Source organism: Xenopus laevis, chromosome 3L (genome assembly GCF_017654675.1).
Source record: "Xenopus laevis strain J_2021 chromosome 3L, Xenopus_laevis_v10.1, whole genome shotgun sequence".
Lineage (NCBI taxonomy): Eukaryota > Metazoa > Chordata > Amphibia > Anura > Pipidae > Xenopus > Xenopus laevis.
In genome coordinates, this window is record NC_054375.1 from 43,958,434 (window position 1) to 43,974,468 (window position 16,035).

The window sequence follows — 16,035 nt, forward strand, 5'->3', positions numbered from 1 at the left end:
GCCTTACATTTCAGCAATACAGTAGAACAGAGGTCCCCAACCTTTACCTGTGAACAGCATTCAGATGTAAGGAAACAACATAAGCATGAAAAATGTTCCTGGGTGGTGCAAAATAAGGGCTGTGATTGGCCATTTGGTAGCCTCTATGTTGGCTGACAGCCTACAGGAGGCTCTGTTTATGCAAACAAACTTGCCTCCAAGCCTGGAATTCAAAAATAAGCACCTGCTTTGAGGCCACTGGGAGCAACATCGAAAGATTTGGTGAGCAAGATGTTGCCCATGAGCCACTGGTTGGATTACTGCAGTAGATCATAGGCATGCCTATGATTAAGTACCAGAGGGTATGAAACGTGTAAGGCGGAATACCAGTTGGTCTGTATGCCTATTCTTTTAACTCAATGTAAAAAAAAAAAATAGCTTTTTTAATCAATTTTCTCTATTTTTTCTCTAATTATAGAGTTTTGGGATATTTTTCTGTTTTTGATATATGTGCCCTTAGAACTGGGGGCTATATCCCAGTAACTATGGCCCTTGTGACAAGCCTTCTAAATTGCAGCATTTAATTGCTTTTTTCTTTTTCGATCACTGCAGTAGAAGTTAGATGTGAAAGGTGATTTACCCAGAGGATGTCTGTAATGTGTTGCCAGTAAACTTACTGGGAGATATACAAAGATTCCTGTATATCACACTGGCAAGCTTGGCACATGTCCTAGTGTAGGAAGTACAATTCCTATGAAACGGCAGGGAATATTCTAATAGAACATGGGAATCTGTGTTCTCTTGGGACACCTGCTGTATAAATGATACAGTGAGCCATAGGTGCCCTGCTTCCCACAGGGTACAATAAAGCAGCTGCAAGCATGTACAAGCTGTTTTGATCCCACAGTTTTTTCCTGGGAAGATCACAGGCACAAAAATGCCTATTGTTGCACAGCGATTAAAGTTAGTATGACAGCTGCTTGCATCTTTTCCTATCATGAAGATATCTACAAGCTGGCGGGTTGAGAATCATATCTGTACATCTCTCTCTATCACAGCTGGGCCACCATTTGCACTGCACGAAGCCCTGATCTCTATACAGCCCAACTGCGCAAAATTAATACATTAAAGGAACATCACACATTCACAAAATGAAAATGTTTTTAAGTAATAAAAATATAATGTAGTATTTCCCTGCACTGGTAAAACTGGTGTGTTTGCTTCAAAACTCTACTATTGTTTATATAAATAAGCTGATGTGTAGCAATGGGGCAGCCATTCAAATGAGAAAAGGCTCAGGTTACACAGCAGATAAGCTCTGTAGAGCACAACGGTGATACTGTTATCCACTATTTAACCTGTGCCATATAGCCTTTTTTCAATTTCCGCCATTGCTACACAGCAGCTTGTTTATATGAACTATAGTAGTGTTTCTGAATCTTGTTTGTGCACCAGAATGGAGGACCTGATGCCCATCCCCATGCACTGGCTATACAATTACCGTATATACTCGAGTATATTCTTAGACGCCGGCGACCGTTTTTGCGCTTGACCCGAGTATAAGCCGAGGTAGAGTTTTTCAGCATATTTTGGGGGCTGAAAAACTCGGCTTATACTCGAGTATATATGGTAAATGATTAAGAGAACTGGAGGAATGTGGGGAGTGACATCTAGGAAGTGAAAATAATTGCTTGCCGCCTCTATGCCTAAGGCATAGAGAAGGGGCAGGCAATATTTGATTGACAGCTGAGATTTTTCAATGAGTTTACAACAGCTATGAACGCTTTAATAAAAAAAAGAATTTGGATTTTATGTTTACTTTGAAAAGGACTTTTATTATACAGATTTTTATGTCTGGGACAGGTCCACTTTAAGGCAAATGCTATGGTGCCATTCTATTGAACTAAGGCCACTATATGGGGGAGGGGGTTTATTAATAAACCTAGACTCCCAGCACAATTACATACTAAGGGGCAGATTTATTAAAGGGCATGTAAAGGCAAAAAAATAAGATCCCATTTTTACTTTCTTTAATGAAAAAGAAACCAATATCCAATATACTTTAATCAAAAAATGTGTACCGTTTTTAAAAGAAACCTGAGTGAATGCAGTGAAATTCTCCCTTCGTTTACTGCTGTGGATAGGAATTGTCAGATGGTCCCTAACTGCTGAGCAGGGAAACAATCATACTTATGAACAGCAGGGGGAGCCCCGGCCTTACTTCCCAGCCATGCAGAACTCAAGCAGCTTTGTTTATGACAATCCCTAAGCAGTCTAGAACACACTGAGCATGTGCCCAGTCTTAGTCTTGCAAAGATGTAAAATAAAGTTATAAGATGGTGACCCCCTGTAGCCAACTTTGAAAGCATAAATCATTTGTTTGATTAAGCTTGTGGTGCAGTAAGTTCATGTTTATATTTAGTATACAAAATCCAGCATTTCTAGCCTTATTCTATTTTAGACTTTACATGCCCTTTAAGGGTTGAATTGAAAATTCGAATTCTCTCATTTTTTATGGTCAGAACTCTCAAATTCAAATTGTGAATAATCCAAATTAGATTCTAACTTGAAAGATTTATCAAGCCTTGGCCCTTTAAAAATTCGAATTCAACTATTCGCCATCTAAAAACTGCCGAGTTCATGTATAAGTGGGAGAGGTCCAGTGACTAATTTGAAGATGTTAATAACTGTTTTTTGCGTCAAATTTAATTAGATTCCAGTTTTCGGTTCGTTAATATAGTTCCGAGTTTTAGATATTCTATTTTTTTATTAAATAACCCCCCAATCGAATTTCGAGTATATTTATAGAGTTATAAAAAATTTGCATGAATTCGTAATTTGACCTTTTAATAAATGTGCCTCCTAATGAAATAATGTGTACAGCCTGCCATGATTGTTACAGAAAAAGTGTTCTAACAAAAGCAAATGCAGACATTCGTTTAACAAGGCAGCAGTGAGTCTCTGAGCCATCAAAGGGTAGAGAAAAAAAATAAATAAAATGCATAACGCTTTAAAAACCGGACTATTCCCATTCCAGCACAATCATTCCTCTGCATTCACAGCCTGTGTGCAGGAGGTTACATAAACACGACTGCAACGCTTGATTTTTCCGGTTAATAAAACAGATATGTTATACTGTTTGTCTTTTGTTTCATACTGAATTGCCCCACATCTGAGAGAGAGGACATCACACCAGGGTGCACAGATCAGAGTGTGATAATGATTATGGGTGGCCTGCAGGCTGCATGGGAAATAGGAACCATTTCTTTTCTGTACGGTACATATTAGAGAGTCTAATAAACAAGCCAACCAAACATACACAAGTGTCCCAGGGAGTCTCACAAAGAACCAGGAACAGAGAGTATCATAAAACTTGTCTGAGAGTCTCACACAGAACCAAGACCAGAGAGTCTCTTATTACAATGTGCCAGGAAGTCTCACAAAGAACCTGGCATTTTATTCAAGAACTAAATTATAATTCACTGGATGAGTTGAATTTCTCCAGCCCTAGCAGGCTTGTATAGATTGCTTCCCCCCCCCCACTAATTAACAGATTTAGTTAGGGACACTCCTGAGGGTAGGGCCACACGGCGCGATTTCGCCGCGATTCTGCGCTGGGCGAGTTGCGAGTTGCGAGTCGCTGCGGTTTTTAAGCCGAAATAGCTTTGTTAACTTTGGCGCTGGCGTCAATGCAAATCGCGGCGAAATCACTGCGCTAATTCACACGCGGCGATTCGTTTTCTATTGTCGCCCGAAGTTGCCTCGCTGGGCGTTTCCGGGCGACAGTAGAAAAAGAATCGCCGCGTGTGAATTAGCGCAGCGATTTCGCCGCGATTTGCATTGACGCCAGCGCCAAAGTTAGCAAAGCTATTTCGGCTTAAAAACCGCAGCGACTCGCAACTCGCAACTCGCCCAGCGCAGAATCGCGGCGAAATCGCGCCGTGTGGCCTAAGCCTAAAGGCATTAACAAACCATTGCTGGAGCCTATACAAACATGCTTGTTCAAATGCCACAAACTGTAGCTATTATCAGTTTACCTTAATGAGGAATTTAATTATCTTGTTAATGTATATTCCAGGGCTTTGTAGTTGCATATGAGTTTACATTGCATACCTTTTATTATATATAAACCTTTTTAACAAAGTGGTCATAAAACGTACATGTGAAACAATCTATAAAATGCCTTTGTTACGGCTTTCAGGGGTTAACAATTGGAACAGGAACAATTTGTAGAGCACTCCCCTGCCAGCAATAATAGGGATCCGTCACGCATCCGCACTGAGCTAACTGGTAGGAACAATCTGTATTTCATCACTCCAAATATTATAACTGGCTCTCAATTAGTTTCCTAACTGCCTCTTTTGTTGAAGCCATAAAATAGGGTATTTAGCCGCATGCTAGGAATATTTGATAGCGGAGATACCTGCCAGGGAATGTTTAACAATCCATCCTTTGATGGCAAGAACAACCCAAACAGGTGCAAGGGCTTCCAGGCGATGTAAAACCAAAGGCGCCAAGATAATAGGGCATGTTACGGTGGTGTGATAGCGCAAAATGCAGAACTCACATTCCAATATTAAAAAACCCTGGCTAGATAATGATTAAATACTTTCTTGTGCCAGTTTTGCTTACTCTTATAGCACTAAACTAGAGAGTATTTTTCCCCTTTAGGGTTAGTTCACACAGGGCGTTTTGGGGAGATTTGATCGCCTGGCGTCTAATCGCCTCGTTTTTGTGGCGACCAATCTCCCCAAATGCCTTTGGAAAACAAATTGCCCTGTGTAATTAGTGCTGGCATTTTTTCATTTTAGCTGGCGCAGGAACAGGGAAGGCGTTTGGCGACCAAATCTCCCCAAAACGCCCTGTGTGAAATAACCCTTAAGAAGACTTAAAGAATCCCATTTGGCCAGTCTGCATGTATGACAGACTGGCTGTCAGTTGGGGTGGAGTTGGAAAGTATAAAATGAGGGAGGAAAAGAAAAAAAAATTGGAAAAACTAAATTTTTGGTTGGAAAAAGCTCATCTTTTAATTCTGAGCCCCAGGAAATGGTTTAACGAAATGTTCATGTCACAAGTCACTTAACAACACAAACCTAATTTGTTCTAAATCAATTACATGCTGCTATGGCTTCAGGTCACGCACGGCGCAGAACAGTGCAGCCATAATGTAGTCAGTGAGCATGTAATAGCATGTGCCTTATGCACACAAGCAGTAATCTGACCCTTTGAATGTCAGGAAAACCCAGACGAAGTGATATGTGACCTGAAAATGCTTAGTCTTAAAACTTTGTGGTTGGTTTAAATGACTCTACCAGTAGCACCGAGTCAGCTCTCTAACAAAGAACGTGGCGTTCTCGAGAGGTGAGTGAATGCAACCACTTGCCAACTCATGATGTCACCAAGGCTATTAAAGTGCATGGAACACAGCTCCCTTTTTCTTTGCTACGAGGTTCTGCATGTAAGAGTGCTGTCTCATTCTAGTCAAACATTTCATAGATGAAATGCATGGAAAATGCAAACCATGGGCAGTAAACTCCAAACTGCTTTCTGTCTGGAGTTTATCTGGAGTTTGTCTGGAAAAAGCTAATGGTGTATATAACAGTAGGGAAAATAAGGACAAATGGGGCAGTTTGTATTATCTCTTTGGTAACTGCTCAGCTGGGAAGTGGAAACCTCAAGCAGCAACAACAGTTCAGTCGCAAAGTGACAGACTACACAAAAACTTATCGCCCATAAGGGCCAAATTTAACTAATGTTTTTCGTGGGACAGTGCCGATTTTTTACAGCTCAGCTAGCAGTCCTATTGTTGCTGAAATGTCCCCACTTTCTCTTTGATTTCCTGCACAGCCAGAAAAAGATATGTTTATAAAACTTAATTGGCTTTTGGCAGAGAGCCCAGAATACGTGGCAGGAGCACTTTGATACATTTGTAACAATTTAAGATAAGCAAAGAAACAATTGTAACAATTTAAGATAAGCAGGTTTCTTGGGGAAATTGTGTCTTGCAGCTTAAAGGGCAATTCACCTTCATTACCAAAACTGTAATAACATAAAAACCACAAATGAGGGTCATTTATCAACACTGGGCGAATTTGCCCATGGGCAGTAACGCATGGCAACCAATCAGATTGCTGCTTCCATTGTTATACTTGCAGCTGTCTTTAAAAAGCTAATCACTGATAGGTTGCTATTGGTACCTGCCCATGGGCAAATTTGCCCAGTGTTGATAAATGAGCCCGTTTCATAACCTGCCAAATTTTGTATGTATAGAAGCCAGAGACGTAACTAGAGGGGGACAGGCCCTGGCGCGGGACGTGCAGCGGGCCCGCCCCCCTCCGTACGGCCGTAAACAGCCGCATTTACGGCCGCATTTCCCTTAGAAGTGAGTGGCGAGCGAGCTGCTGGGGGGGCCCAGAGGGGGTGCGGGCCCTGGCCCAATCGCACCTCCTGCTCCCCCAGTAGTTACGCCACTGATAGAAGCAATAAAAGGCACATTGGAAATAACTTTTTACCTCCCCTTTTTTTCTATTGGACACATTTGTATATTTTCAAATCTTTTTTTCGAATCTTTTTGTCCGTCTTTCTATTTCCTTAATGTTGGGAGGTATGGGAACCAATGCAAACATCTAGTTGAAAGCCTTCCCAGTACAGTAGAGGCTGTTATTTGTGTAAACAGAGGCATGACTTAGCAAAAATAACCTTGGTTTTAATATGAGATGTTGGGTGTCTAGATCATTTTGGACATGTAGGGGCAGATTTATTATGTGGTGTAAAAAACGTCAGGATAATTTGCCACACATCACCGTGTAAAAAAACGATGGCACTTACTTACAAAGGACTGAAGCAATATAAAATCCCAAATCTGGCATTCGCATGGCATAAAATAAAACACACCTTGATAAACTCATTTATTTTACACAGCTTTTTACACCGTTTTTTCCAGACGAATTTCATTTTACACAGCATAATAAATATGCCCAGTAGTGTACTTCGTACAAGGGCAATTTTGAATGCAAAAAAAGAAGTCAAATATTTAGCCGTCTTAATCGTGTCCGACATAGATTAGATATTTTAATTTGTGTGGCATTTTATTGCTCTGGAATTGACATTTTAGAACGAGTTAAATCAAAGGTCCCATATGAGGCAGGCCAGTTAAGAATCTTTTGAAGGCTACCTCAAGGGAATGTTGTAGCAGGTTAGTCTACGTTACCAGCTACAAGCCAGAAGAAACAGATTCCAAAAGCATATGGCAATAGAGATACCTAGGCCCCCAAGCCTTACTTGTTTATAATGTGTCTCCTGCATGTGAGAATTATAGCTGGAGCCCCTAACAGCTACTGGACGATAAAAAAAATCACATGGGCAGTTCCACATCCAAAATGGCTGACTAGTTTCACAGTTTAAGTCCTTGCCATTGTGTCACCTCAAAGGTGTAAAGGTTTTAGGTTACAATTGTTTCAACAAACTCTAGTCCCTCGTCAAGGTTTTAATCACAAAAAACACCCCAAAAAGCTATTTAGACTCCAAATTTATAGAAATCATAGCAAACCAGAAGAAGTTAAATATAGATGTAATCAAGTTAATTATATCTTTGTTAATTTAAAGAAGAGACATGCTTGTTCTTCAATGCATCGTTCCAGACATCGTATCATCCTTGCAATTATGCTTTCCAGTGATGGTCTGTTTCCCATCTGTGGCTGTGCTTGGTCCTCTTCACAAGGAAAAGAACTCTCTGCATATGTGTTGGTCTCCAGCAAAAGCCAAAATGAAACCACAGTGGTTGGAAGAAATCCGGAACTCTCTGTGCCTGAATAACTGGGGTAGAGCTCTGAGCATCAATAACAGTGTCTGAATAACTGTGTACATTGCTGCTGGGCTGAATATGACTTACTAAGACCTGGACCACCAACATACAGTGCTGGGTAAACTATTTCTACCCGAATAAGTGTGTTGAGTGCCAGGTATGATTAACTGTGCCCATATAACTCATAATAAGGAATATATGCTGTTTATTTTTCCCCAAACTAACAAACTTTTGTCGTCGTTGCTTGATGTGAGCATGAAACGTTCTTTTTATTTGCATTTATATATGAATGGGAGCCATTTCCCAGCAAGAGTAATATACAAAGCAAACATGTACAGTATGTATGATCAAATGGGTAATAACAAAGAGACATGTTCTTTGCTAACAATTAGCTGCACACTAAAATGTTAATACCAACATGATTTAAAATAAATACAAAGGGAATAAATATTTTTATTGTGATCTTCTCGCTATTAGATGCAATCTCCAGGAGAGCAGTAGGATGTTCAGAGTAGCGGAACAGCCTTAGCAAAAGTATATGTACTACACTAGCAATGGAAATGATTTAAAATGCGTGCCATTGAAAAGAAAACTTACCATGTTTACAAGGAATCTGTATCTTCCATTTTTCTTAATTTGCATATAAACAGGGCATGTTTTCCATTCAATTATAACTTGCAGACAATATTTGTTAGACAGAGAAGATATTAGTCTGGCTGAAGAGCATTATCCCCAAACAAAGGCATCAAACAAACAAAGGGATTGCCCTGTGGTATAGAACAGTTTGTATTTATTTGCTTATTTTCTTGGCGGTCAGAATTCACAATGAAATGCCTTTTCCTTCTTCATTTAATACTAATGCTCCCATAATTATTGTGTGTGGTTGGCAACATTCTATAGCTCAATTCGACCGGTTTCATCCTTCTGCCTAGTGTCAAACTAAACCAAACACCTTTCCATACCTTCCCCAAGAACAGCACTTATTTTCCTTTCTCAAGTGTAGGCTCAGCCAAAATACATTCCTGCTTAGCTAATGGCAGCCTAAGGATGAGGAATTGTTAATGATAAGTATGCTAGCCCCTGACAAAGTTCCTGCTTATTGGCTTACCATTGACTGAAACTGTTATTTTTACTTACATATTCCTCTGTAATGCATATTAAGGCTTTTTTTTCCAGTCTGGCTCTTACCTGCAATTCTGCCTCCAAACTATATTTTCGCTGCTGCCTTTTCAGTTCTTCTTCATTTAACAAGGTCTTCGCATCACGTCTGTAATAAAAAGACAGTCAGTCACCAAATAGTAACAGAATTCATCAATTCTTATGATAAAATGTCCCCTATTTTTTAAAGCAGCCCTGCGGAATGATTTGTTGTTTTTTTTTTAACAAACATTAAGATAAAAAAAGAAACCATTACTGGCAGCTGAATGTTTCTCAAAACACTGGTCACTCAAATTGCCTTGGACATTTGGTTGGATTTAGATTTTTGCTTGCATCAAATCTAATTGAAAATATAACCAAAAAGTTCCACGAGCTGCATGCCCCACCTGTGCAATGGCCATACGCATGCACCCTTCTAATTAAACTCTTATTAAATGACAAATCACTAAGAACAAAGAGTGGACAAAACCACATTTTCACAGGTTTTTGTAACCCATGTCCAGGTGCAAATTTGTCTGCAAGCTTCTTGGCCATCTTAATTGTACTTGTTGCCAAGAATGCAAGATGTTTACTGTATTGGAGTGGATTTGGGGATCTTGTGTATTTTTGGCAGATAAAGTGTCAGTTTACAGATGCATGCCAAATGTGTCTACAATGTACAGCTTTTATTTCTAAGGGAACAGACTAGCCATTTATGAATGCATTAACCCTAACCCTGTTTACCTTTTAGAGCACATGTCCTGAGGTTTTTTTTATGTCAGGCCCCATAGATTTTTTTAAAGTATTTATTTTAATCCAGTACACTGCCAGTAGCAAATAAGACATTGTAAATCAAGCACCGGAGTATACACACTGGAGTAACTTTTAAAATAAACCATTTGGGATCTGAAAGGTAAATGAGCTCTAAGAGAGAAAAGAAAGAGAGTGATCCCATAGATTTTAAAGCTTATGCATCTTAGATGTTATTGCACTAAACAGTTTTACGGCATCAAAAGGCCTGACCAAATAGAAGGTTTATTATAAAACTCAGGCACCCATTGGTATGAAACGATTCATAAAAGGGCGCAGAAGATGAATGCATTATAAAAAAACAGAATTGAAAAAGAGACAGAACAAGAGACTGTGTAGCAGTGAGTGCAGTAGAAATAGAAACATATGTCATACACAACAATCACAGTAAACAATCATAGAATTCCAACTTTATGAGGGAAAGAGAAGTGCTCTGGGGTTTTACCTGTGCTGTAGAGCTTGCACTATCGTTGCTACTAACTAAAACGAAACGCGTCAGGTGACTAGACACGTCATGGTTTAGCTAAACAGCTCCAGGAGCATGCCTGTTTGTGTTTTTAAAGATGCTTGGAAATAAAGACGTTTTTTTATCCTAACACTACCCGTGGTTATTACGGCTCCTGTCTATCTACTATTTTGGATGTTGTCAGTGTGCCAGGAGCGGAGTCCGGCTGACGGAGGGCCACCACGAGGGTAGATGCGGACCAGTCACATGTGAGTAATCTATATGCGTATACTAACTAAAAGGCATTGGAAGTGACAGGGTTACATATGACTTGCAAAGATTGTTCTGTATAGGGCTATGCCTCATATCGTTTATTGACTCGTTATCTTTTTACAGGTAATTTATATTAAAGTAGGGGAGATTGTCGCTCAGAAGACGAGGCGATTAGTCGCCAGGCTCAAAAATCTCCCCGAATCTCCTCATGTGAACTAACCCTTAAGGGTATTGTGGGACATAGATATTCTACATTATATAGCACTGCGGCAAAAGTGTCCAATGAGATATGAGGGGTGCAAGTAATTACAACATAATGGGGAAATAAGAAGCATGAGATGAGGCTGTCACGTGAAACGAATGCCTAAAAGTAATTGTGTTATTGCAATAAATGTCATAATCAATTCTTAAGGATTTGTAAGAACTCTCAGTATATATATATATATATATATAATAGCTAGAAAAATGCTGTTAGGTACATTAGTGTTTCTGTAGAATACTAAAGAGTATCTTTCTGATAAAAAAAATATACTATAGCAGTAAGACTCCATATTCAACACCTACGCTTGAAAATTAATAAGAACATGTAAATGCTTAGGATCTTGAAATACTTTTCGCATGTGAGCTAGATGTTTATCCCATGTGCATGAGAATTCCTGAAAATATATCTCCGTACCTTTCTCATACTCAGATATGTAATGATCTTAGTCTGCATTGAAATAGCAATACACTATAGAAAGGTGCACTCCCTTGTTATTAATATCATCATGATGATATGTTATTTTAAAACCCAGGAAGCCTTTCACTGGCACTATAGAATGGAGCAAAGACAAAACAAACAGAACAAGGTCAGACAAAGGTGGTCACAGCAATGAACACAATTTTAGGGTGGTGGCACATGTGCAGATTTGGGGAGATTAAGGTGGCCGTAGACGCAAAGATCCTATCGTACGAATCGAGGATTCATACGATTTTCGGACTGTGTGGAGAGTCCCAAAATTTTTCATCTGGCAGAGATCGGTTGTCGATCGGACAGGTTTGATTTTGTCCCGCCGGAGCCCATTGTGCTCTCATCGTAATCCGACCCTTCGGCCATAGGGCCGAACGTTCAGATTTCCACCGATATAGCCATGCCCGTTAGTGGAATATCGGGGAAAGATCGGCTCGTTTGGCAATGTCGCCAAACGAGCGGATCTTTGCATCTATGGCCACCTTAAGTCAGCGACAAATCTCTTCTTCGGGGGACTAATCTCCCCGAAATGCCTTCCCGCCGGCGATTCACATTCTTTCCGACGGGAAGGCATTTCGGGGAGATTAGTCCTCTGAAGAAGAGAAGATTTGTCGATGGGCGACTAATCTCCCCGAATCTGCAGATCTCTAATGTAGAGAGGGCCTGAAAGCAAGTACATTAGTTCTGTGCAATACAAGGGTGTAGATATCAAACACAGATACAAAATAATAAAAAGTATGTAAGGAATGGAGAGCTTTATTGGTTAATTTATATGGTGCTGAGTGTGATTTTAGATGCTAGAGTAGAACTAGAAAATAGACTAATTTAACAGAGCAGCAGACAGGCAGGAACCTGCAGTGTAAGGTAACAAAAAAGGAGAATTTGGTATGGACGATGATGGAGAGAGAAATCTTGGTATTTTGTTAGAATGTTTCATTGTTTACCACCACCTGATCTTCCAGGAAAAGAAATGATGGGCTGTACAAACGTGACAGATATGAGCAGCCAAATTGCTTTGAGAAGTGAAGAATAGTGTGTTACTGTCACACCCGGAGGAATTACTCATATAGCAGTGTTGAGGAGTCAAAGATCACATATGGTTGAAATGACCTCTAGATACGCAGCATTTGTTTTTAATTAGCTCTTGTTGCTCGTCAAATTAGAGAGCCCTAGCATTGTGCTCAAACAGTGTCTCTGTTCTATGCAGCTGCACTGCTGCCAGCCAACCTCTCTTGATGCTTGTTATAGGCTTTTGCTTATCCTGAAAGTAAACAGAATATTGGCCTGCTCCTCCGGAGGACTTGCAGCCTTCTCATCCATCACATCGGAGCTGGCCCCCGCAGCTTCCCATGACAAGTCAAAGCTTGCACAGAGCACATTTCAGCACTGTACACTGGAACACAAGGGAAACAGTAGGCAAGTGAAGCTGAAGAAAGATTTGATGTGTGCTCTAGTACAGAACCTTTCAACTGTCAGATAAAAGCCAGAGAAGGGTCGTGGGTAATTCTAATTGTTAATCAAAATAATACATTATGTACTAATTCTACATTTGACTGAATTGCAGTGTTCTTGTACTGTATATTTCCTGAAATATCTCAAAGAAAGAACAGGCAGGAAAGAATATTTCTGACCCACACCCAACCCTGACTTTCCAACCTGCCCCGAATTCCTCTTACATTATTTACTCCTCTGATGATACCGCAAAAAGGGGAAGTGGGTTGGTTCTGAGCCCAAACCTGCCCAACCCGTGGATTTCTTTACTACCATAAGATTAAAACAAGGCTACAGAGGATTAACAAATCTTCCAAATTGTCTTTTGCCCCCGAACAGAACTAGATCAACTATTTGCTTCTAAGCCTCCCTCAGCCTACTCTCTTTTTACTTGACCTTTATTTACTTCGTTGCTAAATATCTGTTCTCTGGAGTATAGCTCTACAAATCTATTCAATTTTGAACTGGTGATAATGAATGGACTTGGGAAACGGAATCATTGTCTTTATTTACACTGTGCCGGAGGTAAGACATAATATACTAGGCGTTCTCTCTGATCCCACTCAGTCAGGCTTTCTGTATACATTGCATATGGCTTTCTGTATACATTGCATATGGCGCTTCACAGTTTAACATATATCAAAACAATTCTAAGCAGGCTTGTAAGTAAAGGTAGCCATGAATGGACCCATGGGCCTAATGGACAGAGAGTGTATGAGGGGCCACACAAGTCTATCTGTTGTATATGCAAAGAGCTCAAGTGCAGGAAGTTGTGGCAAAAGCTGTACTTCCTCATAGGCCAATGCTCCATACACTGGTCAAAATGGTGCCGCAGCAGATGAAATTTTTAAACCTTCCCTATTCTAAAACCGATCAAGATTCACAGGGGTCGGGATCTGCGAACCACCAAACACATACAAATATTTATACAAAACCTTTTGTACAGTTGTAATCGTAAGAGTACGGGCATCTTAAAGGAGAAGTAAAGGCTAAAATTAAGTAATCTTTATCAGAATAAATGCACCAGTAAAGCTTCAAAGTAATGCTGCTCTGAATTGTCTGAATCAAAAGAAGCACAGCATTTCTTTCCTTCTATTGTGTTTACATGGGCTTCTGTATCATCTTAAACCTCCAGGGCTTGGGCTTGAGCATGCTCAGTTTGCTCCTCTCTCTCCCCCCCTCCCTGCTCTAATCTGAGCCCAGAGCTCTGAGAGAGCAGGGAGAGACTCAGGCAGGAAGTGATGTCACACCAAGCTAATATGGCAGCTGCTATCCTAAACAAACAGAGAGAGGTTCTAGAGCTGTTTACTCAGATATGGTAAAGCATTCTGCAGAATAAATATAGTGTTATAGCTTGCACTATTGTGGCTAATCTATTGGCAATTAAATGTTTCCATAACTTTCTTTCTCCTTAAAGCACAAAAAAAGCACCGATGACCACCTGATATGCCTCTCAACCAGAAAAAAAATATAATATAATGCAGCTTACTGCCAAGTACAGACAGAATGTAGCAAGAAGACAGTGGTCTTCTGTGTGTGATCAAAAATATATTACAAGGTTTAAGTTGCAGCTTCCTTTCTGATCTGAGGCAATGTATGCATTCAGCGAGTGTAGCACAGTTCTCCGTACCATTAGTTTAAGTGCTGTACCATTTGTTGCTGGAACAGACCACCACACATTTCTCCATAAAGGAGGAGCATTGTGTAGCCTGGATCATCTAACTGGCACCTTTCCATGAGTGGGATAAAGCATAGACGTACTAGCGCTGCCATTATTTTCTCATTTCAAAAACATCCAGAAGCAGAAAGTGCTTCCCATTTATTTCACTAGGGTTAAAGTACAAGCAGCTTTCATATACAAATGTATCTTGTGACATTTAAATGTATATACTGCATGTCTGTTACATAGTTAAAGGGAGATGACATTTTCACCCCTTCACTCCCAGCTGCTATTGAACTCCTAGAGCATGGCTACCGTAGGAATTTTGCCGCAATGTGATTTATCTATATTACTGTTTCACTGTAGTCCCTTTTCTGACCTAGAATTGTACAGCTTCATTTAAAAAAATGATATGTGAAGCAAAACCATATTTCCCAGCACAAAGCTCCTTATATATCTTTTTGTTGCCCAATCGTCAATCTCTTTAGGTAATTATTTTAGCTTTAAAGCTCTTCTAAAGGCATGAAAAAAGCTATTTAATTAAATGTATTTGTTTTAATAATAGTTAAATGGCTTGATAGCTAAGAGATTCAATTATACTTGCCGCTCTCTTGGTGTTCTGTGCACACCCTGCCCTGTACCCTTGACTCTGGGTGATTAGTACATGAAGTCAGGAAATCTGTATTTAGTGATATCACCAAAGGTCACATCACAGAACATTCTGCATCATTTCTGGAAAAAAATAGTCTCCTCAAAGGGATCCTGTCATCGGAAAACATGTTTTTTTCAAAACACATCAGTTAATAGTGCTACTCCAGCAGAATTCTGCACTGGAATCCATTTCTCAAAAGAGCAAACAGATTTTTTTATATTCAATTTTGAAATCTGATATGGGGCTAGACATACTGTCGATTTCCCAGCTGCCCCTGGTCATGTGACTTGTGCCTGCACTCTCAGAGAGAAATGCTTTCTGGCAGGCTGCTGTTTTTCCTTCTCGATGTAACTGAATGTGTCTCAGTGGGACATGGGTTTTTACTATTGAGTGTTGTTCTTAGATCTACCAGGCAGCTGTTATCTTGTGTTAGGGAGCTGTTATCTGGTTACCTTCCCATTGTTCTGTTGTTAGGCTGCTGGGGGGGGGGGTGATATCACTCCAACTTGCAGTAAAGAGTTATTGAAGTTTAACAGAGCACAAGTCACATGACTTGGGGCAGCTGGGAAATATACAATATGTCTAGCCCTATGTCAGATTTCAAAACTGAATATAAAAAAATCTGTTTGCTCTTTTGAGAAATTGATTTCAGCGCAAAATTCTGCTGGCATTGCATTGCAGCAAAATTCCTACAGTAGCCATGCTCTAGGAGTAGCACTATTAACCGATTAATTTTGGAAAAAAAAAAAAACTTCCCATGACAGTATCCCTTTAAGCTAAAAAAATTGTTTTATTTCAGTTTATTTTAGATGTAGTGCTCAAATCATGAATATGTTATTAAATAAAGCTCTAAAACACAATATAATTTCATGGAGCTTTGTAAATGCTATGGAACAAGAGATACAAACACACTATAATACAAATTCAGATTTTCCCCTTGACAATTGTACTAAATGGGAATAACTGGTATAATGGGTCAATCCCTGTTTTCAGTCATGTGTAACCCTTTAGGCACTGACTGCCTCCAATGCACACTGCATTATGGTATCTGCTT

At 39.9% G+C, this 16,035-nt stretch overlaps 1 protein-coding gene across 1 annotated transcript in view; it reads right to left on the reverse strand.

Annotated features, from left to right (window-relative positions):
* pdlim4.L (PDZ and LIM domain 4 L homeolog) overlaps positions 1 to 16,035 on the reverse strand; it is a 97,231-nt gene that overhangs the window by 20,940 nt on the left and 60,256 nt on the right. Inside the window, 1 exon segment of the mRNA NM_001193409.1 lies at positions 8,972 to 9,050. Within this exon segment, the coding sequence (NP_001180338.1) occupies positions 8,972 to 9,050 (79 nt within the window).